The 27,471-nt window shown below is 37.7% G+C and overlaps 1 protein-coding gene across 1 annotated transcript; it reads right to left on the minus strand.

Moving 5' to 3' along the window:
- Positions 1-4,086: 4,086 nt before the first annotated feature.
- YIPF7 (Yip1 domain family, member 7) lies at positions 4,087-18,402 on the minus strand. The gene is made up of 6 exons (XM_009709395.1): positions 18,371-18,402; positions 16,065-16,181; positions 14,856-15,022; positions 13,008-13,153; positions 8,338-8,519; positions 4,087-4,249 (listed from the first exon to the last, which is right to left on the minus strand). The coding sequence occupies exons 2-6, from the start codon at positions 16,178-16,180 to the stop codon at positions 4,087-4,089; spliced, it is 774 nt and encodes a 257-aa protein (XP_009707697.1). The 5' UTR covers position 16,181; positions 18,371-18,402.
- Between the last annotated feature and the right edge of the window lie 9,069 nt (positions 18,403-27,471).

Genomic DNA, 27,471 nt, shown 5'->3' on the forward strand with positions numbered 1-27,471 from the left:
GACCGGGTTACCAGATTGCTAACATTATGCCATCAAAAAGTGGCAATGCAGTGCCCAGAACTTGTTGCAGCTCCAGTGTCTTGCAACCTATCATATATATGTATATTTTTATTTTTACGTATGCATATGTGTATCATATATACGTATATTTTTGGCTTCCAGGCTTGAACAAGCCCATAACAGACTGACCACTAAATATGCTCCTGACAATAGGCGAGGAAAAGGAAATTTAAACCAGATACAATTTATTGAATTCTCGCTTCACTTATACCCATTATTGATTTGAATAAAGGTCATTAATTCAACATTACTGCAAAATGTACTTAAGACCATCCAGTGGACAGAAAATGCCAACATGCGAAGATGACTGTTTAGCAAACAGCTGAAATAAACATGGTGGCAAGAGAGGTCTAAGACAAGACACAGAGCTGTCACGTCTCATTCTCAAATGACATAAACAATGCAGTCATGAAATCATTTTCAGTGCTTTTGTATATAAACCTTCTGTGGCTTCCATGCTAAAAAATGGAAAAATATTACCCTTTGCTAACGGAGCTATTTCACCAGGAAGCATGGTATGTGCCCAATTCCATGTCTCAGCAGCTTTCAATCCTCAGTTCAGTTTACCAACAGTTAAACTATTCGAGGCCTGCATTACAACCTTTTAGAGACGACATGTGACAAGATGATTTTTGGTAAATAGTGGAAGCTTGATACTACAACTGTGGCCCTTGGCTTGCCAAGGAGAGCAGGTCTCTGGATGCAACCTGACGTTTTGTCAGCAGCTGCTGTTCAGATAACCATTTTATCATCATTGCATACTCCGACCCATGCTTGAGTCTCCTCTCACTCAGAATATATTCACTTTCATACACTCCTGCATTTTGTTGCAATAGAACAGCAAAATGTTTAGACTACAGCAGAATGCTGCAAGCTCATTTCTCAGGGTGACCTTGAGTATGTCTGGAAGACATACAGACGGTGGAAGACAGACAAACACTTTGTCTCCTATACCTCTCCTATACTGCCCATGTCCAACACTGATATCACCATTTGAAATAACAGAAAGGAACTAAATAATTGCCCATTTTTGTGTGTGAATGTGCATTCAGCATTGAACTTTCATGCGCATGCTATGAAAAACAACAAATCAAAGACAGATTAGAAAACTTCACCCTCTAAAACCATGATTTTTTTTTTTCCCCTTTTGCTTTGAAACTTAGTTTAAGTCTTGTGATATTTTTTAACTCTTCAGGGCAGGAAACATGAATTAAAAATTAGTCTGTGACCCATTACTATTTTATAATCCTCTCTTTGACAAGTTGAAAGTAACAGTTTGCCAGGTTTGTATTTAAACTTTCATGGAATGATGTGAGGGAGTGAAATATGATGGCCCAGGCAAGAGAAAATGCAGAAAAGCTGGGTAGTGTTTGGAAGGCCTGTCCAGAGAGTCAGAACGAGAGTTTATTATACATGTTTTGAACTCATCTTAGATCAAAATAACATTTATTTTTGAGGAAGTAACAGTTTGTAATAGTGACCATAATATTTTTAGATTCAGGAAGCACACAAGAATAACAAGGCCAAAGGCATCATCATAGCTGTGTTCACCTTCAGAAAGGAGAGCTAGCTAAAAATGAGGAATCTTGTTTCAAAGAAGTAGAAAACGGATGCCTAAGAGAGTTAAACCCTCTCAGGTGGCATAGAGACCCCCGAAGGACACCATACTGGGAGCACAGCACCAGCGCATATCGCTTGCTGGAAATCCCTTGGGAACAAGTAAAAGGAAATCAGCATGGCAAAACAGTAAAGCAAAGGAAGTTATTAGAATTAAGAAGTTAGCATTCAAAATGATGAAGAAGCATCTCAGTGAAGAAAAGAAAAAAGTTATAAATTCTGAGAGAATAAACATAAAACTATAATTAGACTAGCATTTGCTTTGTAAATGTTATAGCTACATTTCAAGGTGTTCATTTTCCCCATAAGTAATTTGACTTGTCTATGACATCAAAAGACAAATTGATGTCTTGATTCACTGGTTCCCCTGCCATTCATATCATGCAGATCAGGATGAAAATGAATATAAAGTGCTGCGGAATAGAGCCATTTTATACTTATTTTAGTCAGTATGAATGATAATAGGAAGTGTAGGACAAAAATGGATCTAAATGTTTCTAAACCATCTTTTCCGAACTTCAGAGAAGTGCAACTATAATGAATCTTTCCCCATTCAGACAGGAGAATACTATTAGTGTATGGTAAATCAAACTGCCTAATTTTATACCCATACCCTGGAGTCACTTGACATGTTTATCTGTGCCTCATTAGTGGCAAATTTACTCCTTGATACAGCAGGGCCAAATCTGTTGTGCTCACAAATGCTGATCTTCCAAATTCACACACTTCCCACTTATATGCAACTAGATCCTGCCTAGTTATAGCCACAATTTGCTCCAGGGTCATGCCTCCAGCTTTGCCTCTCTATGCCTATGTTCACAGCCTTGCAACAAAGAAATGGATAAACGCAGCAAATATTTTTCCATAAATGAGTTGTTATTTTTAAGGAATTGGCTAAGTACACATTACCTTTTGTTTACTTCTCATGATCCCTAGTCTGAACTAGTTCCACTGGAGTTCAGCAAAATTAATTCCAGAACAGTTTGCACATGAGTTCTTAAACCAAACAAATATGCCAGCAATGGGAAATATTTTTACCAAAGGCTCTTTCAATTCAGAAACAAAATCACAAGCTTGAGGACAAACTGATCATCTAATTTACCTCTGACCTCAAAAGGATTAGGAACACAATTCATTTTACATATTGTTGAGCAGTTTTGCCATACTAAGCTTCTGCATAAGTGCTTGCAGTATCAGGACCCTCTCTCACAAAATCATTGGTCCTCTGTCTAGAGAGAGAAATATTTTGTAGGCATTTCACCAAAGAGTTCAAAATAATGAATAAATTAGAAGATAATCAAGACCATAAAAATATACATCAAGAAGGAAGACACCCTAAAACACTAACGAAATAATCTGCTGACATTTATTTCCTTCATATTTCCCTTTATTTCACCTATTTCTTCTCCCTAGCCCTTTCTACAGCTACGTTCATTTTCTCTACCACTGCGTACTGGATTTTTCTCTTGTTATGATTGCATACGCATCTCCATTTCCTCTTGATAGGTTGATACTTCTAACATATTTTGAAACATAGTCTTGTGCATTCTGTGCTTCATTGCTATTATAAAAATGTTAGGTTCCTGTGAAACTAAACACAGCAAATAGATTTGGGGGGGGGCAGATAAAATTGTGGAGATTTGTATTTTCCTTGCTCAAATACAGTTCTGCCTTTCAGGAGACATTTTTAGGAGTTGCCTTTGCTTTGTGTGGTGCTTTTCTGCAGTGATAGCAGGCGGTGGGTTAGTGGCAATTTTAAAATATAACATTACTGTACATTATAAAGAGTAAAATAGTGTTTTGGACAGTAACACCTCTTTAAAAAAGGCAAAAACATGATGACATTCCTAGTTTCCTCCCCCTGTTGTAGCAACCTGTTCTGGGACAATTCTTCAACATCACAAAGCAGGGCCACTCATTCTTCTGTTAAAAAAACCCAAACCCACACACACAAATTCTGGATATTAATTAGTAATCATATAAAATGGGAAGCTGTTCTTTTTGAAACAAATAAATTTATATTTGCACTTGATTTACTAGGTCTATTAAATATTTACATTATTGTTTTCCAGTTACTCTCTAGTATATGTATTACATGTTAAACACTCAGAACAGATTTTTTTTTAAAATTATAATTTATTTCATATTTTTTCACTTTTACTACCTTCTCAATACAGATGTTTTTCTTTAAGTTGTAAGACTTTCAAAAGATCATTATTGCAGTCATCTACCTGTTAGCTTGATTTTTTTATTTCATTATCAGCCATCAGGCAAATAAAAGGTAAGTCATATAATCTAATTTTGTTAATGGAACCTAATGCAACTCGAGGCAATCTAAAAACAAGTAAATAACCCCTTGCCCCTCCAACAACCATAAACAGACTGCAATAAGGCTGCCAGAAATACAACTCAGAAAACTGTTAGAAGTGCAAAAAGTCCATAAAGTAAAGCACACGGGTACGCAATAAGAAGCTGCTGTCCTTCCATAGCCAACGCAGAGGTAAAAATTTTGGAGGCTGACAAACTGCACCACCCAATAATAAAGACAGCTAACAAAGTTCCCAGGATCCCCCTAGGAGAAAAAACAAAAGAAACATGACAGAGTCCACTTGTTAGCAAATGTAGCATCAAATCTTACCAAACTCGACTTCACGTCTAGCAGCTTGTTATTCATAAGGTAACAGTCACTGGAAGAACCAAGAACTGACTGACATAACACAAGTCAGGCCTGAGAAACAAATTAAAATAGTAATAGGAAACAAAAAGGTAATTTCTTCAGCACAGATAAAAGCAGCAGCTTCATCAAAAGTACCACTAAAAGGACAATGCATTGCCAAAGAAATCTTCTGGGGCTCCAGCAGATGCAGCAGCTGAAATTTAAAGTTAGCAAGGATCCTGTTGCAGCCAAAATCACCTTGTGGAAGTTGTTAGGATATAAAATGACACTACAGACCTACTCTTCCTTCAGGCAGCCTGACGACCTGGAGGGGTTGCATTTTTGTCACAGACGGCACAGGTTTTAAGTGTGCCTTGGACTCTGAGGAGAGGCAACTAGGCTCTTAAAGAATCACACCTCAGCTGGCCGGGCAGAAAGGCTGCGACTGCACCCCTGGAGAAGGTTCACCTGGCCTTTTAAAAAAGAGTGTACGTTGAGTGGAAAGTAAGGGGTGGGAAAAGAACCACTGAGGAAAAATATTTTGCTCGTCCTGGCATCCTTCTCTGCACCCTGAAAGGACGATGGCTTTCCACACTGGCCCTTGGTGTCAGCTGGGCCCTTCTGAAGTTACATTCTGCCACCTCTCAGGTGCAGGTGCCCTGGAGAACTGATAATTATGAGACGACAGTCAAAAGCCCACTGAAATATTCTTGCAGATTATAGAGAGCTCACTATTAAACCCTGTAGGAACAAAATCTTGCCAATAAATAATGTTTCACATATGCTTTATTTGCACTCTGTATTTGCAGCCTGCTTCTGTAAAATGCATGAGATCATGCGCATAATACGCTGCTGAAGTACATAATGAGATCGGCTGCGTTACACACTTCTGCTGTGTCAGTCTCAAGGACTTTGAGAATGAACGAACCTCCGCCTCTTGCTAAAGGACTTCCCGGTGCCCCACTCTTCCAAAGTATCAGCAAAACGGAACCAGAATTGAGAAATGGACTACGTATACTTACTTAGGTCCATTTATCAGAAATAATCTCCACTAATATTATTATTGCAATTACACCACAATGAGTAAAGCTCTCCTTATTTAATTGACTTAGTTTACTTAATGCAATCATATCACATAAAACAGTTCATTTCTTGGCAATCCAGTCTCAGGGACAATAAGATGTTTGGTTTGTCAGGTCTTGGGACTTGGGGGGATGAAGGAGAGATTTGATTGTAAGGTGACTCAGCACCTTATTGCAACTTCGATCCGTTAAAAGTAAAACATTAAAGACCATGTGATTTAATACTCTCAGTTTAAGTGTTCTTTAAACCTATACAGCGACATTCAGGGAAATTACACTGGGCTCTGTGAACCAAGTTCCTGGCCTCTGCTCCAAGTGGAGATGCTAGGATGCTCACCTAAACAGTTATCCAGAAATTCAGAGCTGGTATGGATGGCTCTTTGAGCAGGTACCCATGCTGGCAAACAGATGGGCTGTAACAGGAACATACCGTGCTGTGACAATTTTCAGCTGGTATAATGACTCTTTAGGTAATACAATTTAGACCTGTGGCTGCTCTGCCTTGCACTGAAGCCCAATGGCTGCTCACGGTTTGTTGCAGGACTGGCAGTGAGGAGGACAGAAAGGTGACATAAAATCAGATACCTCTGTGTACTTTTAAATTCAGTCCTTGATCTAGCAGTGTGTTAGAGCCAAAAGGGGTGGTTTGGCTTTAGCAGAGAACTTGCTGTCCGGCATGTCCACGAGGGCCAAATCCTCAAGCATGGGAGAGGGGCAAAAGGCAGATGTCACGCTCACAGTGATCAAGAGGACTGGGGTTGTACTGGCATGAGATTGAGCTGGGGGGACAGACATGAGTGGACCCTCTTCACCCCTCTCTCACAACCTGCAGATGTGCTCACCAAATGGGTCCTTTGCATGACTGGGCCTAAGAATTTCGTTCGCCACTCTTACCCTCATTTCCTGCACTGTTTAGTTAAGGAAATGTCTTGACCACTCTGTTCAGGGATTTGATACTAAAGAACTGTTGTTTTTTCCAGGAAAAAAGTCTGATGATGTTTCTCCCAGAAAGATGGCCTAATCAACTTGGGCTCAGACATGGTATCAGCATTGATGGGCACAAACAAATCCGGTTCCACACAAGTTTGCATAAGAGAACTGGTTTTCTCTCTGGTGCTATTCAGCACGCAAAATGTTCCATATTTTCCTTTATTCAGTTACAGTGAAATAGCTAATCATGAAAACTGAAAATTGTTAGATTGGTATGTATGTTTGCAATGGATGTGTGCATTATCTTACATATATTTTCTATGAAACCAAACATTGAAGTTAGTTCTTGACACTTTAAAATAGACAGAAATAACATTTTTACAAATATTTAAAAAATCATGAATGTATTGCTGTCTTTCCTTTGCCATTTTAAATAAGTTTTTAAATTAAAAATAATGAAATGTATATTGGATTTAAAAGTTGCCACTTAATTTCAATAGCATGTTTGTAATACTTAACCTTGGTACTTGCTGTGTTCAAGCAGTTTCATATAGTGAATGAGAAAGGACTGCAGAATCCTGTAGGTAGGCACTTAATGTTATCAATTCATTCCAGAAATAATGGCTTAATCTTGTAAAGGTTATCACAGTATAGTATTTATAGATTTTCAAGAGATGTGCTTTCTGTAAATTCACAGCATTTTACAAATGTGCGGTATGTGCTTGGGGATTCCTTGTACAGAAACAGTACCCTGCGCAGTTGTAACAGCTGGTTTGGAGTTCACCCCATCTGTCCCACGATTATGTATCTGCATCTTTTTTTAGGGTGGATTATTAAACAGGTTAATCAAGAAAATATGGGAAGTATAGGAGAACAGAGAATAAACTGCTTCTTCAGTGTCACTACTCTTCATCTCATCCAGGACAGCTCAGAAACACTTTAATAGACGGAATATGGTCAGGTTAACCCATCATAGCTCCACAGAAACATGCAACAAGGAATGTGCCAAAATCTTCATCCCACTACATAATCGCCTTTAAAAATAATATACACATATATACAATTGCTGCTTTTCCAAAGAAAACAAACTGGGGCACTTTCTTATTCATCAGCTGCCAAGTCCCATACATTACAGATTGGAGCATTAAAAATGTGAGTGAACAACAAAGACTAAGCAGGGGAACCATTATTAATAACATGTTAACAACAGATAAAAGTACTGCTCAAGGCCTTCAGACAAGTCCTGGAGCTTCCTTGTACTTTGCTGTATGTGAACAGGGAGGTAAACACAGTCTGTATCTCAAAAGGCTTATGGAATGAGGAGGAAGGAGAGGATTGCATACAAATTTCCTATTAATAGGCATATTACTGAACACCCACACAGACATGCACAGATACATATGTCACCACACATTTGGTTTTTCAACGTTTTCAGTTATTTTCAGGTTTGCAATTACACCGCAACTATACCTCAGAGCATACAACTCTACTACATCTTAAACACTGGTTCTAATGCTCCAAATTAGTAAGGTTGCTTGATTATTTCATTCTGTCACACACAGTCAGTCTACAGAAGGAAAGGAAGCATAAGAATGGGAGCTTGATACTACGAACAAAAAGGAACAGGAGAACCAGCTATATAAAACCAAAGTCCAGCAGTCACTTTTAAAATTGATATCTGAGTTTGGCCACTGTTGGCTCTGCAAAAAGAAAAATCACATCCGAGACTGCTGCAAAAATCAAAGGCACTCTCAGTCCAAGTGGGAAACAGTAGAATTAAGGACTCAAATTAAAATGAATATATATCACCCCTCTGAAACACAGTTCAGTTTTGTCCATTTCCACCTACACACACACACCAAACGGTGTTTTTCTTCATAGTTTCGGAAGACAAAATACACTACCTAACCATTTACAAAATGTTTTGCGTAACACCAGCCTTCTGACTTACTGTCCTCCATATGATTCCCGTTGCCATAGACTGGTACTTACTGTAGTGAGAAGACAACTGCAGAAGAGGACAGGATCACCATGGGCAGCAGGCAGTAGCCCAAGACACTTGCAACGCAGCCATGCGAGACTCCTGGGACGCTCATCAGGTTCAGTAGGGCATGCATAGCAAGGCACCCAATGGCACTCATGCCATATACATAGCCAAAATGAACTTTTCCTGCCTGGAATAAATATGAGTAAGCATGAAGTGTTAGAAAGTGAGCAAGTGATTGCAAAGTGGTGGGAGAAGACAGAAGGCAAGCGCTAGGTTTGTTACTTCTTCTTGTTGACACTCTCTCTCCGCTTCGCCTACATCAGTTCAATTGTAAACCACAGCTGATGCTTTTGGGTGATTTTTGCATCAAAAAATTTCAAGGTGCAATTGTGAGAATGTGCTTGTTGCTAACTTAAAGTTATATGGCTGATTCTCAGTTTTACTGTTGTTGGGCTCTGAACAAGACAGGAATTGGTTGGGGAGACTTGGGAAGGTCCAACTGGTAACAGAGAAGAAATTATGGAAAGCACATTTTAGTGTCAGAAAATGTCTCTCCAATAGGTGTATATGGGGCTGTGGAAAAATGTCCAAAGTATAATGATGACCTACCTTACTTGATAGGCTTCACATTTTATTACAAACCTCCATCTGCAAGCAGGTCTGCAAAAAACTAGTAAAACTTTGCTGAAAGTATGCTGGTTTTCAGGGTGAATGTGTTTATTCTTCCGCTTGACTACCACGAGAAAGACACATTTCTGTGGTTAGATCAATACAACACATTCATTTCAACATAAACCTGAGCAGTAACTGTCAGCTTGTGTTCTTTTTTTGTTCCAATGAATGGAAAAACAAAACAGGTGTTTTTTTCTTCCAGGTTTTATTCCTTTGTGTGAATTTAGTGCCTGTGAAAGGTACCAACCTGACAGCCTGGAGCCTGATGTTTTCTAATTTATACAGAAAGCTAGTACAACAGGCAACAGTGGCCACAGCACCACTGATTTCTTCATCTCCTGCCATCATTTTGAAGGATCACCTCCGGGCATGAGGGCATTGTTCACTCCAAAAAATGAATACTCACAAAAGACTGTTAAATATTTTTTTCACTCTCTTTAAGCTTCTAACAAATGAAATACTGAATGTCAGCAAAGTAATACTGTCATTTTCACATCTGTACATCAGAAATAAACAGTGATTGGGATGACAATGGTTTTGTTTGCTTTGTCTTGGAACTTTGTATCCTAGCGATAACATGCATTTGTGGAGGAGAAAGCTCAAACCTGAGACTCAAGTCTTAACTCAGGACCATGGAACAAACTTCTCAAATGAAGGGCCACAATGCGTCACCTTCCTGACACATAACAATATGTATATACATACTTAAAACACAGGTGTGTTTGTGCATGCACACATTATATACTACATATGATAAACCACGTCAGAATCAAAACTAATAGAAGGTCTGTTTCCTAATAATTTTGTAGCTTATGGTTGGATTCTCTTGTGATAGATAAGGTGGAAATATTATTGAAGGTTTTTTCATGGTTTGCAATATTTACAAGTATATCTTCCATGATGGTTAAGGAGGATTGAGGAGACGTCCTACTCTACTTATTCATACATTCTAATAAAATACGGGGGAAACCAACTTTGAGGACCCTTCTTCTCTGCCCGTTCTTCCTGTATCCACTTGGGTGGAAACTGATCACTGGATGCCAGCAGTATTTGAGCTGGACAGATATAAACTAACAACAGTTGAGAGAGCCTAACCTAGTGATGACACAACCTGAAAGTCCTAATGTTGGACACCTAATGCAGGTTGGTGACAGCTCACCAGCCCCAGCTGGAGAGCAGTGCATGTTTATGTGGAAGGCAGCCTCAGCTAATAAGACCTGTCTCTACATCAGCATCGTTACCCTGTTTTCAGCTTGACCTGGCTCACTGCTGAGCTCTCCTCTAGTTCCAGTCCTCAAGGTTAGGTCAGGCACAGCCAGGTTGCCTATATGATCGCAATGTCCCCAGTGTTGGCCTTTACCCCACCACTGCATTCCACCATAAAGGAATAACCTAGTTCTGAACTACCAGCCTTAGAGATCTCCCTGTTTAGGTACAGGGTCCTTTGCTGGCATTTGCATACTACTGGTATAAAATAGTTGGGAAAACTTACTTCGCCAAATAAAATTAATGGTAGTTAGAGACAGTGTGGGAGAGAAATACTAGCTCAGAGTACTATCAATTACAATTTCAGTCATTAAAGATTTGTAGCAAGTTTAATATCTACAATGCTTTGTGGTAGCCTTTATTATAGACCAACTAAGAAAAGCTCTGTCTCAACAGCAACTGCAAGCTAGATGCAACAACAACTACAAGCTAATATTTTAGACTGTTTGTTTCAGTGTATTTAATTATTCTACACACCACAATTTAGCAGCTTAGTTTAAGATCAAGAAATTACTGAGACAGAGATGAAGGGAGCACTAGCACTAGCAGCTAACTGAAATCTCCACTTGGTGAACTGTTTGATTTGTGGTGCAGGGGAATGAGAGAGGAAAAAAAAAGCAGCTGAACATGTTGGTTCCAATTCTAGTCTTTCTTAACATATGTAAATATGTTGACTCACACACGCAGGAATACTCCCAATTCACAGTGATGTAAGCAAAACCAGAATCAGGCTTGATTAGTCTGGCAGGCTTTGATGAATGGAAAGAGCTAAATTTGTCCTGCGGAAGGAACAAGGTTAGCAGAAAGTCAGACTTCGTGAGCTTGTTTGCATCTGCCTAGAGTGGGTACTACTATCCTTAGTTTAAGTGGATGGGGAAGTCTGATTTTGTATAAACGACTATGTAAAATGCAAAGCAGCTGAGATTCAGGATTCTGCTAACTTCCATGCTGCTGTTTTTTCTCTACCTGCAATGGAGCTGCCCTGTTTTATGCCAGTGTGAGGAAGATCATATCCTGCTGCCAGCCTAACAACCCTTTCCTCTTTTTCTCTGTGCTCTGAAAGAACTGCTTCCATTTGAAGAATATCTTTGCATATTTTTCCATAGTTAAAAAGCTGAAACTAAATAAAATTTATAAATTATTTTTGGAAACAAGCTCTCAACCAAATTATGTTCCTGGTGTTATTAGAAGAGAATTATTCAAGTACAGAAGGATATCATAGCTTACACAGCTGAAGAGCCACTTTAGTATTCAAATGCAGCCGAGATAAAACGAGCGGCCTGAATTTATAAGATGGCCCATGGAAATCCCATAGACTTATTGCTGTGAAGTTGTGGCACAAAACCACTAGATTGTATCAGAGTTCTGCTGGCCTCGAACTGGAGTATTGAAAATAGTTGTTTTTCAAATGACACTTAAAATGCTTCATATCCCAGAATAAATATGGTAATTAAAGTACTTTATTTCAATAACAGTAGTTTAATATTCATTATAATTGTTGGCTATTCAGGGAGAAAAATCAACAGCAACCATTTTTCTCCCATTCTCTCTTTCTTTTAGCTTTCTTTCCATTTTCCTGATTATAATTAATTCAACACTTTCTCCTTTTATCCCCTCACACCTTTATTTCTCTCGGTGGAAAACAGACTGTCTTCTCTAGCTTCCCACCTTCTTTTCCTTTTATTCCCTTTCCTCCTGCCTCTTCCACCCTTTTAAAAGATTTTTATTTTTATAGGGACATAAATAATAATAATACTTGCCATTTATATTGCAGTTTGCACATTCAAGGTACTGCACTGACATTACAAATTGAGTAAGAACTTGCAAGAGTCTTCTGATTCAGCACTATTTATCACAGGGGAAATGGAGAATTAGGCCCCATTTCTCTCACCTCAGTTGCAGAGCCGTAAAGCCCTTCCCAGATTGGTCCCACCTTATCCCTGCCTGATGAATTGCTGCCGACAATCAGAGCTGTACTTCAGCAGCACTGGAGAGCCCCTGTTGTCAGTGATAAATAGATGAATTTGGAGTACTGTACAATCCCTGTTCAACTTTCCTCCTGTAGGAAAGCTATATTCATAAAGAGGAAAGAGGTTAAACACAGGCTACCATATTTTATTTAGCAGATGATGTAGAAAAGGAATATAAACTAAGAAAGGACTAGCAAAATTTACAGGAAAGTATTGCAAATTTCAGGTGCAAAGGAAAAGGCTGTTCCCATTTCTTTTTTCAAATTATTGTAGTTACATAAAGATTATTTTTTTGATCTCTCTGCACTCCCCAAAATGACATTGAGAGAAGATAATTTCAAAACAGCAGCAAGAGTTAGAAAAACTGGGCTAGTCCGCTATGCCTTTTTATTGCCTCCTTTAAAACCTTCGTGTTAGGTCCTTACCTAGCGCACACTGCTATGTTTCAGCTGTTCAGAGCCTCCCCAGGATATACGCTGCACAGATCTGTCCTTTGTTCATATTAAATCTCATCCCCAAAAATGGTGTGGTCTTGTCTTTCCACTGGAAGTAATATATCACCTCACCTGTATTACATCTACATTACACTTAAACTTAATGCAGGTACTTTCAAAGCAAGGAGACTTTTTAATATATAATCTTAGAACAGACGGCAGCAGATGACTCATTTTATGCCAGTACTACATCTTCTGCAACTTCACATGCATTATCACCTAGGCATTAGCTTGTTAGAAAAGAAATCCCTTAAGATTTCTACCACATCCTACCAGCAGCAACGTTGCTCCAAGGGCCAAGCAGAAAACCATAGGTCCGGTGAGATCTGTCTCATTCATAATACTGCCGTCTGCAGGCTTCATTGGATTTAGAACTGTTAATGTTTTTTGCCATATATGCTCAAAATTGATCCCAAGTTCTGCAAGGAGAAATTCCAGGATTGTTAATTGCTTACAAGAAAACAACACTTTTACATAAACCCCTTAGATATCACAAAACCCCAAACAAGCAAACAAATTAATGACTTTAATGAAGATAATATTGTAGGATGATGTATTCTGTAGTAGGGACATGATGTCCCTTCTATATACCCAGTATATTTGAGAGTCAGCTCTGATTCTAAATTGGAATCTTAATTTATTAAATCCTATTCAAGGCAGTGAACCAAAAAATGCCCTCAGCATTTTTGAGTTAATATTTGTTTTTCCTATATTTAAAAGATATATCTAATGCCACACTAACTTAGATGTTGAAAAATATGCTAATTAACAGTAACTGCAGAATTCAACATACTCTAGAACACCGAGGACAGAGACACATGCTTTAATTCTGGCAAATCTGACAAGAGATGTGTCTTAAGCCTGAACTGCCAGAGGCACTTAAAAATGACATTTGTCCCTTCAAGGCAATATAATAATATTTTGTACAGTGCTTTATAAGCTTTTTTTGCATTTAAAAAGTCTTTACTGAGGACCCCTAGAAATGGAATAAAGTTCTTCCCCATTAAAGTTGATGGGAATTCTGCCATTAATTTACTGGGGCAAAGATTTCTCTTATAACTTCTGCAGAAACACTTCAGCTTGCAAGAGTAATCATCTTCCCTGAGATCCTCCAGTAAGGGAAAGGTTAGGTTCAGAACTGAGTGCCAGAACTACTGAGACTGACAATGTCCTAGATCTATTTGGAAAGCCAAGTCTTTACCTTATTCCACCGATCCATCACTCCAAGCTGAGCCAAAACATTATATAAATAAAGTTATTCTGTATTAAAATGTGTGGTTTTGGTCAGATTTACGTGGTACACAGACAGGAACATCTCTGAAGCCCTGTGGATGAGCAGCAGTCGTATTTCAACATCCTTTTCACAGGGTGAGCTGCATGTGGAGTTAAATGCTTGTAGGTCTAAGAGGCAGAGATCTAGCAGTTACCTATATCAAACAGAGTGATCTTGCTGGTTTTAAGGCAGTAGTAGTACCTTTTAAGTAGTAAAAACTCCACTTGCCTTCCAGTATGCAAAAGCAGGCTGAATATGCTCTTTTTACATTAGGCTGAAATAATCACAAACAAATTATCCAATTTTTTTTAAATGTAGCACAAGTATTTTGTAAACTACAAAATCACCCACTAGAATTAGGATGGTTCAATCATCACAAAGAATAATATTGTTCGTGTAATTAAATGATCAACTAATTGAAGCTGAAATTAGATTTCTCAATTTCTTTCCCACTGAAACAAGCTATTTAGCATCTTCAAACTATTAAATTTATTACTAGATATGCAAAATGGATTATTATCAGTGTTTATTAATTAGAGAAGTTCCAATATGTATGTAGGATAAACACAGAGTAGAAAAAATTATTTGGCAATGTGAATGCAAAACTTATTGTTATGCTGTCATCTAGTGGTAGCGAAGTATATGCTATATATACCATAATGCTGAATGAATCCATGGCGAATTCAAATAAGAAAATGTAGGTTTGGGGGGCAGGGGCTGTTGGCTGAAGCTCACACCGCCAGGCTTGGCAGCTCTGCTGGACTTTCTCCAGTGACTGTCACTAGCTGGCAAAGAAAAGTACAGGTACCCCCAGGAACCACCCACGTTGTCCGTGGTTTTATGTTTACCTTCTAGCAAAGGAGGTTCCTCGTCAAATCCATCAGTGTAACTAAGATGAGAGAGAGTGTCGGGACTGTATGTTGGCTGCAAAATCTGCCCCGTGTATCTCTGAGAAGACAGAAACATTTCTGATGGGGCAAAAGCACCAGGTGGAGGTTGCTCTCCTGGCTGGCTCCTAGGACAAGAAGCAAATCACAGCAAAACAAGTTAACTGCAATGAGCAACTTCACAACAGCTTAGAGCTGCTCACCATGTACCACAGTTTAAATTTTTGTCTATTTTCAATTTGGGGAACCTGGAAATTTTCTGGGCACAGTATCTGCTGTGTGCAGTGAATGGTGAGCCGCTGACCATGGCTTTGCTTCTCTTCACTGCAACTCCCCCTGAAACCAGGCAGGGTTCCTTGCTGGCCTGCCAGCACGTTGCAGCCCCTCGCACCCACTTCTGTGCCCTTCCAGCTCAGGCAATGGCACAGAGCAGGCTCCCAGCCTGGGGGTGGGGGGAAAGGGAATTTAGGAGCTGTGAGGGCACCCACAAATTTAGTCACTCTTTACTTTTCCACCAAGCAGCCTGGTGACATTCCTCAGATATGTCCATACTGCTAATGAAAGAGCCATATATTAAGATTTTTTTTTCTTGAATCTAAGAAGGAGCTTAAACAATTTCTAGCAATATGTGCCCTAAAATCCACATTAATAACATGAAGCTCAGTCACTCCAATTAGATAAATAACCTGTAACATCTGTATGTATAAAAGTAGCTCAAAACACAATCCTTTATAAAGAAAGGTTCAAGTATAAATAATTCTGCCCTGAGGAAAGTCTAGATGATCTCTTGAAGCTCCTTCCTGCTCCTGCAAGCCCGAAAGCCACATGGATCCCTCAGCTGCTGAACAGGGAAGCTGTAGCAACACCAGCCTCCAACTGCAGTCGTGTAAAGATCTCCTTAAGGGGGAAACTCTCAGAACTTCTCCCCCTCAGTGTCCCTCTTCCATGGGCAGAAGTCACCAACAGGTTTAAAAACATGAGAAAAAAAATGAAATAAGAAGATTCTTCCTGTCTTTCTACTGCTATAACTTGTACTTCTCCACTAAAACTTCCACTGTATTGATTATGCAATCCTTTTTTGGCAATTGCATAATTGCATGCTGTTTTTTGTCATTAATTTAATTTGAGCTTTGAGATACAGCACCTTTTTTTTTTTAATAGCATACTTACTTTCTGCTTCCACAGAGGTTTTCGTTAGACCCATAGCTGTTGTAACCTTCTTCCTGGTCATCTATGGTATAATTGGACTGGTAAAAGTTGAAGTGAAACCGCTCAAAATTTGACATTCTGGTTGGAAAAGTGATTGTAAATATCAATAAAATAGATTTTGCAACAAGTCAATATCTATGTTTTGAACTGTCCTAAACTTAAATGAAAATAGTAAATATTAAAGCCACAAACTCAAGAGAAGCTTTCTGTAGAAACTCATGATAATTTGCAAGTGACAAAAAAGGACTCTTTCTTTTGTTGTAAGAAGAGAAATTAATCTTCTGCTACTGTTAATTACTGTATATTAATTTACAAGTGGTATGCAAGACTTCCTCTCTTGTTGCTGTTACCAAAAGTAACACAAGTAATTTTGAAAGAAGATACACATCAAGTAAACTATTGTTTTAAACAGTTCATTTTCCTACTTTAAAAAAAAAAAGTGTCCACGTCTGAATGCTTAGAAATTAATGTTTTTAAGAAGTATTTTGGGTTTCAAAACCAATTACTATTTTCAGCTGCTTATGTTTTGCAGTATTATATACGACTATCATAAAACAACAGAAAAACACAAATATATTCACAGCATTTGTGATTTCTGTTTAAGGACACTGTAGCTGGCATATTAGGAGTACCAGCAAAACATTCTTACTGGTTAGCTACATGCCTTTGAAAAGGACAGCAATACTGAATGATTGAATAGTAAAGAAAACATGTTAAAACGCATCTTTTCAAAACTGACCCCATAGTTCAGCTCTGTAGCTACGGACTGATTAGACTAAGAAAGGAACAACTTGTCTATTTTTCCTTCTACATTGTGACTAACTGTTTTTATAACTATTTGAATTTTGCATATACTGGGCCCATTTCACATTTCCTGTGTGTAGGCAGGACTGGTTGTCTGGATCACATATAAGCAACGTAAGAAATGAAGCACATTGTTTCCATAACAGATCATGTACCTTTTGGCATTAAAAGAGTGTTTCAAATTGCAAAGATATTTTATTAATTCTTAGATTTGGTCTAGGTGCTTCTTATGTTATTAGCATGGCTGACTATAAATCCACAAAACAGCTTCAAAATTGGCAGGTCTACCTTCCATGCCTTGAGTAAGAGTATCCATAAGATGAAGGACCAACCCTGTTCTGCCTTAGTGTAACCTTTACGCCAAGCCACGGGCGGCAAAGACACAAGACCTGCTGGGAGCAGTGCAGGGGTTCAGAGAGTCCCCCAGCCACCGAGGGACTGAGGCTGGAGGGTGCCCCTGGGGATCGCCTGGTCCAGGGTAACCGACAGCGGGCTGCTCAGCGCCGTGTCCTGTCGAGTTTTTAAAAGTCTGACTTCATCATCTTTACTCCCTCCCTTCAGGTGGTTATATTCATTGAAGAGATCCCCCCAAGACCTCTTTCCTCCCAGCTAATCAGTGATTCAGGGAATGGTCTGAGCAGGATTTGCCTGTAAATGCATAGGTGTATGCATGTGTTTCTCCACTTGGCTGGTATTTATGTAGTTAAACTCTTAAAACACATAGAGAAGTTCTATAACCTGAGTGATAACCATAGCCATATCCAATTTACTTAGATTTTCATGTGAGATATTAATCGTTCCTAACATTTCCCATTTTCTTCACCTTTGCCCTCTTTTCTATCTTTCCAAATGCCATTGGCAAAATACGCTTTTAACCTCATGGTTACTCTCACAGTTATCTCTGTATTTATCAAGCACATGCTGCTTATGGGAAAGATCTTTGCAAATTTCTTTGCAAGGTAAAAGTTATAAAGGTTAGTTATAACATTCTAAAGATGCAGGGACCTTGAAATGCTGCGTATTAAAGTTCTAAAACTTTTTCCCATAATCAGACTAATCTGTGGGGACCCAGTTCCTTCACTTACCTAAAGCATTCAAAGTAGAAGTTATATTATTTTCTTAACTGTTGACTGCAGGATTTCCAAATTTAGAAGAGAAATAATTTCTCCATTGTAAATATGAACTAATAGAAATTAATTGTACTAAGCTATTTACTGTCATTTTATTTGGAATTGCACACCAGTTATGCATTTATTCAATAAAGATTTTGCATGGAATATGTTTCAAAAAACTTTAGTTGGTACCTCTACCCCAATAGTTCAATTCTACTAAGTCTTTAATGTTCTTAGCTGTCATTATAAGGAATGAAATAATTACTTAACCGGGTATGCTACAATCTGTATAACAGAGTTTAGAAAAGATAAATTTATTTTCCAAAAGAATTTGGAGTTAAGGTTACTTACTTTTTAAGATATTTGATGAAAACTCCAGTCTGTTGAATTTACATGTTGGAGAACACCTAAAATATCCTCTTACTTCAACAGGGATGAGCTTAGTGCTATTTATAAGATTCTAAATTTGATCTTCGAACAGATGCCTATGAAGGCACCTTCACAACCTGTCAATATCACAGCCAGCATTTAACATGAGTTAACAACAATAAGCAGAAAAGGATAGGAATCTTCAAGGAAAGTAGAACAAAATGAACAAATCCTGTTCTATATATTTCAACTCAATAATCTAGATTGCTGTTTAGAGCTTCCTTCTTAAGTAGGTATTTATGAAGATCTTGGTGGAGCCCTCATGAGCTGAGCTGTTAGATATTAAAAAGTTTTAACAATGTGTAATAATACCTGTTAAATTAGTAGGGTAAATACATTTACTTGGGGCTACGCTTCCAGCAGATGCTCCCGCAGCATGCGCTATGGGACATAGGTGGCCTTAAAGCCGTTCCTCGTGGCTGGTAGAGGGAGCTTTCGATGGTGGAGAATGCGATGCTCCCTAGGACTGCAACAGCAAAGGGAGGGAAGGTGAAGGCACTGTGGGGCCAGGTCCAGCCGCTGGCCCAAGGCCAGGGCCCCATTCTCCAGGTGCATCCCTCTGCCTCATTGCTTCTTCAGGAGCTCTCATCCATTTGCAAAGTGCAGTACCCACCATGCCAGGATCAGGGCAAGTCTCTACTTAAAAGACAGGGAACCTTGCTCTGCTCTTTGAGGGCCTGATTGAATGTGTAGGTATCAGATTCATGGTTAATTTTTTCATGCAATACTCAGCGTGATAACCCTTTTGTTACCTGACTCATTATGAATAAAACATTAGGAATCCCTGTTCTATAGTCCTGGCTGCTAGAAAATTTGTAGCACAGTATGGATTTTGAAATAGCATTTAAACTTCAAAGACAGCTTCTCTATTTACTCATGCTTTAGTATCAGATAGTTAACCAGTCATAACAGGTGCTGCCTTTTTCACTTGTTTATTGGATAGCGTCCTAATGAGTACTTGGGCTGGTTAAGGAATGGGGCATTAAATGGGATGTATTATCAGGCCATTAATTTATGCCTCAGGTGCATATTATGTGAATGTGCAAATCTGTGAAGTTGAAGGCCAAATGACTTCCATTTTATTGGGAGAATAGTCATGCACTGTTAGTACATGACCTACAATGTTATGAAATAATTATAATACAGGTGCATTTTTAAATAAGAAAAAATGAAGTATACCAAGATTTCACTCAGTATATATGTCCAAGAAAGAGCCCAGAAATGAAGGATGGTGAGAAGTAGAAAAATATAACCTTTGTTTCTCCTAATTAAGGGTAATATAACTATGGTGTTTATTACAGCTATTGTTAAGCCTCCCTCATGTTCTTAAAATTCTCTCCTGCCATTTCCAGAGCAACAGTTCATGCTGCTACACCCACCAAGGTGAATTTTCAGTTTCAATTCTTAGTAAACTGCTAATGTATATAATGTCTAGTCATCTCAGTTTAGATAATATGGTTTGATCTTGTTTATACCAAATCAGTGGGGGGAATGATATAGGATTAACTTCTGTTCTTCAGGAAGGTAAGTAAAAAAAAATTTTAGGAATAGAAAAATCTTAATTTACTAGAGTTATGCCTGTTTATTTTAATTACAAAAATGACTTATTTATTTTTGCTATTTTCTGTTAGAAAAAGTTTTATGTATATACATATATATAAACACACACTGCATACAAATACATATATACATATATGCATACTGGCTGCCAGATAAGAATTGGGAATAATTATCAGACAAGGCACTTCACAGAAGGAATTTAAATAGAAAAAAATTCAATGACTAGTAGAGAGGAATGGTTGAAGATATTTTAATAGCTGTTTAACATATCACAGTTAGAAGAGAAAGCCACCTGAAAATAAAAAAAAAACAAACGCAAAAACATATATATATTTATCTCCATATATAAAATTAAAATATACCTTATTATACATATTATACATGTATACTACATTAATATCCCTGTGTATATAGGCATATAAATGGACATCTAAAATACAAAAATGGAAAATAATACTAGTTAGAAGTGATGATGCAGACAATTGATTAAAAAATACAAAGAAGATTAAGCAGTTGATAGGAAAGTGACCAATAGAAACAATGACTTATCAAGTATATTAGAAGCAGACAGAATCATACCAGTACTGCCATTCTCCTATCAGATGCAAAAGTATAGGGATCAATAAAACAAAAAGATTGAAATATTTCATTAGAAATGCTCAAAACAACATTTTAAAATTCTGCATCTAAAAGTTTTAGAAGAACTGGTCAGAAACTTTCTACATTGCTGAGTTGTGAAACAACAGGAAAGTTTGAGAAGATCAAAAATAAGTAAATACGCCATTTTGTAAAAGGCTAAATGAGATGCCGTGAGTAATTATTGACTCGTCGCCATGAGATTAATCCTAGCAAATTAAGGGCTCAAATAATAAATAACTGAATCGATGAACCCAATCAACATGGGCTTTTGGAATCTAGGTCATTTCAAACTAATTTATTTTCTAACAAGATTTGTAGTTGGGAAAGGTAACCACTGATGACCTATATTTACACAAGGCATTTTACTTAATTTTGCTTCAATAAATATAGAACCATCACTCTCTAATGGGACAACCATTATACTGATTAAGTAAGCACTCTCTCATGTGTCTTGAATGTAATTGTAAAAGAGGGGAGGATTTCTAATGGTGGTCCCTTACAGGAGAGAATCTTTACAAACCTTATCTAGCAGACACTTTGAAGCAAAATCTACCAACCAGAGCCAGTCACAGTGTGGTTTGACCAGAATCTGTTAGGACAAAACAAACAGCAAATAATAAAAAGATCTTTGAAGCCATTAGTCAACCACAAAATAAAACTCAGAAGATCTTGAAAATTTTTGCAGTGACAGCAGCAGTTGACCTCCAGAGCAGTTTCCCAACAGTGCTGGCAAGTTTCCTGTAATAGAACAATCGATGATCAGATGAGATATTATATTTTAGTTCAGCTAGGGAATTAATTCAGTAATGTTCCATGACCTTCTTTTATCTAGGATGACAAACTAGATAGCTGTATTGGATTTGGCTGAGATGAAGTTAATTTTCCCCACAGCAACCCTCATGGTGCTGTGCTTTATATTGGTAGCTAGAAAAGTGTTGATAACATCCCTGTGTTTTGGCTACTGCTGAGCAGAGCTCGCACAGCATCAAGGCTGTCTCTCCAACATTGCTCCCTCACCAGCAGGCTGGAAGTGGGCAAGATCTTGGGAGTGGACGCAGCCAGGACAGCTGACCTCAACTGACCAAAGGGATATTCCATACCATATGACGTCTGCTCAGCAATAAAAGCTAAGGGAAAGGAGGAGAATGGGGGGGCATTAATTATTACGATGTTTGTCTTGCAGAGCAACCACTATGTGTACTGAAGGCCTACTTCCTGGGACGTGGCTGGACATCACCTGCTGATGGGAAGTACAGAATAAATCTTTTGTTTTCCTTTGCTTCCATGTTAGGCCTTTGCTTTTGCTTTATTAAACCGCTTTCATCTTGACCCACAGGTTTTTTCATCTTATTTTCTCCCCTCCCCTGCCCTGCTGAGGAGGGGAGTGATAGAGCGGCTTGGTGGGCACCTGGTGTTCAGCCAAGGTCAACCCACCACAATAGCATAGGTCCTTTCTAGTCTTAAAGTCTACAGATTAGAAATTATTTTACTCAGGGGCAGCTTTGAAAACTAAATAAACCATTCCGAGGTGAAAAAATCTGTAAGGTAGAAAATGATCAGAGAGCAGCTAGGAAAAATGGATGTGCTCATGATCACAATAGCTATAGCAAATATTAAATGTTGAAGTTTGGTGTGAAAGGAGCACCCAGTTGGTATTTACAGGTACAGGTGAGCAGACTGAGCAAAGGGACACCTGAGCTGAGCATTTCTTCATGTACCTGATGTTCAGTTCATCACTGACACACCACATTAGAGAAGCCTGTCACGCATGTGTTAACATAAGGAAAAAAACAATTGTTGCACCTCAAGGCTTTAGAACAGAATGTGAATATAACCTCACTTTCTTTGACTAATAGGTACACAGCATGTTAAAAATCTAGGGGGAAAAAAGTTTGGATGAGGTCTAATCATCAAAAATTAAAATGAGAATTTAAGCTGATGAGTATAAAAAAGATTAACAGAGTGGATGAAAAATGTGAGAATATCTACAAGAAATTAAAAACTGTTTTCTAAACTAAACTGCTAGGGTTTTGTTTACCTACTTTTTCCATCTTTCCTGAAAAGGAAAACAGATGCAGGGAAAAGTAAGATATCGTCAGTTTTCTTAAGGTTACTTTGTCATTTTCAGCTTTTTTGACAAAATAAGGTAATAATTAAATATTTTGAACATTTCTGGTAAACTTAAAAAAAATTAATTAGATAGCACAAGGTTAAATGGGATAAGATAGAAAAGACTCTAGAATTCTGGCTATAGAATCAGCTATGTAACCCTATATTTATTAATCAAAGTAAACTGATGAGTAAGGCAAATCCATTATAATAATTAGTTAATTATTCTATAGTTTTTTCAAATGTAAATATTAATCACATTAAGGATTAATTCAGTAAGCCTTAAGGTTAATTACTTACATTTACAGGCCTCATTAATAATTTTATAAGTGGGACATTAAAATATGTTACTAAAGAAGAGAGGAAAATTTAATTGCAAAGAAATATACCATTTACTACTTCTATGAAATATTTTTTTACCAAATTAATTACTTACATTATATAAAGTGTCTGCTAAATGAATTTTATGCATACAGGCCTCAGACACATCTACTGTAACACCCTAATTCTTTCCTATGACAGGTTTTCAGAGGGTGGGTAAGAAGCAAAAAAAAAAAAAGTGAAATCCAAAGCTATTAGTATTTTCTTTTTCTATGCTGAACAAGTTTGTTAGACTTGAACAAAAAAGGGAGAAGTCATGGGTTCCTGCACGAATGGTTGCACTTATCAACACCCACTAGCAGTCAAGACCACAATTCTACTGCTAGAAATTATTAGGAAAGGAAAAGATGGTAAACCAGAAAACAACATCATACCACTACATAAATCTGTGATTCACTGACAACTTGAATACTGTGAGCAGTTTTAGCTCCCCTACCTCAGAAAGTGTTTAGCAGAATGGTGGTGGGTTGAGAGAAGGGCAGGGGAGGTGTGTATGGAAGGGGCTCCAGGTGAAGAACAACCAGGTCAGCAAGGAGTCCTTGGGCTGGAAAAGCAACAATTAGTAGCAGTTTACAAAACTGAGTGACATGGATGGGTGAATAGGGATAAACTGTTGACTTTTCTTCTGAAAGGAGAACAAAAGCCACAAAGTGTTCTTATTAGGTTCAAAACAAAGAAACAAAAGGTTCATGTGTGACAGACCTGTAGAACTCCTCATCAAAGGGAGTTATCCGTGTTGTATATTTATATGGATCTGGAACAAATCCATGAAAGATAAATCCATCAACAATTACTAAATGCATAGGAACAGTATGCAGTTCAAGAAGTCCATAAACTAGAATTTGTAGAAGACTAGGAAAATATTTGGAGGGGTTCAAAAAACGTTTAGATGTGGCACTTCAAGACATGGTTTAGTGGGTTTAGCAGGCATGGTGGCATCGGGTATACAGTCGGACTTGATGATCTTTGAGGTCTTTCCAACCTTAATGATTCTATGATTCTACATTCTTCCCCATGCATTCAGTCACTGTCATTGCTGAAGAGAAGACTTTCTGTTTTGACTTATATGGCCATACTTATTATTTATGTTTGTGAAGGAGGAAATTATCCCAAAAGAATATAGACTCACATCTAAGAAAAGGGCAGAAACGTTCTGCATTAGACCATAACATCCTTAATTTTACGTGAGAGAGATTTGTTGACTTCCAACAGTTACGAAAAGTACTGTATGGCTTATAGTTATACCTCTCCTTCCACACAGCTTTGTACTTCCGATTGGAATCCTTGTTCTCATGTCTCTGTTCTGAGTTAGCTACGTTTCAGCTTCTGACTTTCAATACATTATCTTCCCTATTCAGCTTTTTTTCTGCTGCAAGCAGCAGAAAAAAAATCTAAAATTGGGTTAAAACTGACCTGCTCAGATTAGTGACTTCCAAAAAAGTGATAGGAACATTTCTTGATTTTCCCAGAGTTTCTCAACTTAAACACTCTCTTTCCTGTATAACACTTCTGTACTAGGACTGCTGGAAAAACAAAAACCAACCAAACAAAAAAAAACCCCAAAATTTCTGTGCTTCTTTGCCTTATGTACAAAATACCTTGAAGAGTTCAGTTTCTGTTCCTTGGAGACACTGCCTGGATACGGATATGCCAAAACAGCATTACAATTCTGCGTATGTTGTTGATGTTTCTTATGAAAGGAAAGAGAATTTTGAGAGAAACCTTAGTTCTATGGTATCAGAACTAACAGAGTCTGATTGATGATAGATTAGTATCTTGTGGTTGAATTCTTTAATAGCTAATGCCCACCAAGACAGAAAGTTCAGCTGAGGCTTTTTTTAATGGCTGAACCAGACATAACAGCTTGTTCTCAGGTTGATTCTTTGGTGCCTAATAAGCATGAGTTGTATTTTAATTCTTTTCTCAATGGAGGTATTAACAAAATTTCTTACCTCCTAGTAGTTGCCTATTTTCCTGAAATTCATAGAAATTTAACTAGCACTAAGAGCTCTGTCTCTCTGTTCAACATATTCAAAATTAGCCAACAGATTCAAAAGTTGTTGTGTAGAATGCCAAAACAGGTAGACAAGTAACATGGTGCAGCAGTCTTTTATCGTCAGAAAATAAAGATTTTTATGTAACAGAAAAGACAGTGACATCTTAATTTTAATTTTATTTTTAATTTTTTACTGTATCCTTTTGCTGTGACAGTCTACTGCAGCTTCTTTCAAATCTTCATCTTCTTGTGGAGACATCAAAATATAGAGGCATATAAAGTGCAATATGTGTTTACACTCCAGGAGAGCTCAATTTGAAATAAATCATGATTAAGGATGAAGAAAAGAAAACTTGTTTCTTGAGGTACTCTTTTTTGAAGTGTAGGTATCTAATTATATTGGCTTATCCTTGCATTAAATTTAGAGAACATAATTTCCAGGAATAATGAAACTATAGTTAACGTATAGAAAATACAATCTTTTTTTTTACTGTTTTGTAGGGCTTTTGCTCAATAGATTGTGAAGTGTTTTATGCAGAAAATAGATATCATTGCTGTTACACAATTGAAAAGAGAGTTTAGGCAACCTTTGTAAACTCACTAAGCCAGCAATACAGTTGAGAATTAAATTTTAAACTTCTGAGTTCTAGGACAGATTTTTTCCTACTGTTCATAGAAATGTTGGTTCTGTGGCAAGCATTACATAAGACTACGGACAAGCTTTAAAATACAATGTAACATTATTTAAACAAACACAATAAAAATATTCAACATTGGAGAAGTGTGTTGCGTAATATTTACTTTTCACAGGCTCTCAGCGGAGTAACAAAACTGCAACACTGCATCCTGCGTAATCATAAAGATTCCTCCAAAATTGGACTGGGAACAGGAAAGGTGGTAACATTTCAGCAAAAAAGTTTCTTCTGTGTAAAGGTCACAAAGCTCCTAAAGACAAACTGTTATTATTTCTTTAGAGTAAGTACACACAGGCTCTGTAAACTATAAAGGTTTCAAAAAGGCAGCTACAGCATTTTATGTCAATAATCTATGGATCACAAGTTGCCTAAAGGGAATGTTAACTCCAGAAAGTGAGGTTTACTTTTTGGAAAAACACATACATGATTTTGGCATCCTTAAAAGGCTTCTCAGGCAAAATTTCAGCTTCCTTTCTGTGCCCAGAGTAATTATGCACAGAGGAGTGTAGCCAGGCTTGGAGCCAGACAAAGGGCAGAAAAAAAGGTGTTGGTGATTTGTAAAACATGCAATAGACCTCTGGAGATATATGCTGCTTTGCTTGTATTATTTTACATATATAAGGGTTGCAAAGGACAGAAATGCTAAACTAAGAGAAAAGAATACAGTAAAAGCCTTTGTTGATTGTCGTTATTTTGCTCCCACAGGAGGGGAGGAAAGGAAAGAGGAAATAAATCCAAGATTGGAAATAAACCTAAATCAGCAGAGAAAGCCTTTACTAATAATTAATCTGGGCCTCCTAATGAATTTCTGTTTAGTTGAATATATCCTGACCTTGCCAAAAGTCAGACAGATGCCACATGAATCCTGCAAGTTACTAATAGGAAGAAAGGGGATAGCAGCACAGGGTCTGCTACCTTGAGCAGCAGAACCTGCTGTTGTAGACGAGCCCTTCCTGGGCCCAGCTCTATCTCAATAGGAAAAAGATATACAAGCCACATTTGTCTAGAAGGAAACTCCATACACTGGCAGAATTTTGGATACTAAAATGGAGCGACAGGGATCTGTGAATTCAGGATTCATCCCAACCGAGGTCATTCAGGGTGCAGGCTTGTCGTGACACAGAGTGTACACTCCAGTCGTAATCCAAGCAATGGATTAGTGCCGCAGCTCACACTGTAATTAAAGACCTTATATAAAGACCTTGTTGCTTATAAATTGTAAAATCTTCAGTATTTGGGCTTAGACTCTCCATGCATTTTATTTTCAAGGTGAAGAAAATTCAGTGAAAAAAATGCTTGACGTTTTCTGAGAATCATTTTAGGGAAAAAAAAAAAAAAAGTGGCTTATGAAAGAAAAGTATTTGATCAAGTACGAAAATGAATGAACAGTATTAAATCAAATCCTATCTGTAAAGAGAATCTCACTCCCAATGCTTTCAAACTTTTGAGACTTCATAGTTAACATTTCCTTGGCCCAGGTTTTGTGTTTTGTTACTCTATATCACATAGCCATTATAAGAGATGGATACAGAAACAAGATAAAATTTTTTGGCTAAAAGCCAACAGTAGAAATTCAACAAAGAGCGAGCCAAGGTACTTCTTTTCTCTGAACATAGAAATGTTCCACAGCAGAATAAATAAAT

The sequence above is a fragment of the Cariama cristata genome, unplaced genomic scaffold, assembly GCF_000690535.1.
Source record: "Cariama cristata isolate BGI_N322 unplaced genomic scaffold, ASM69053v1 scaffold10161, whole genome shotgun sequence".
NCBI classification, from domain to species: Eukaryota; Metazoa; Chordata; class Aves; order Cariamiformes; family Cariamidae; genus Cariama; species Cariama cristata.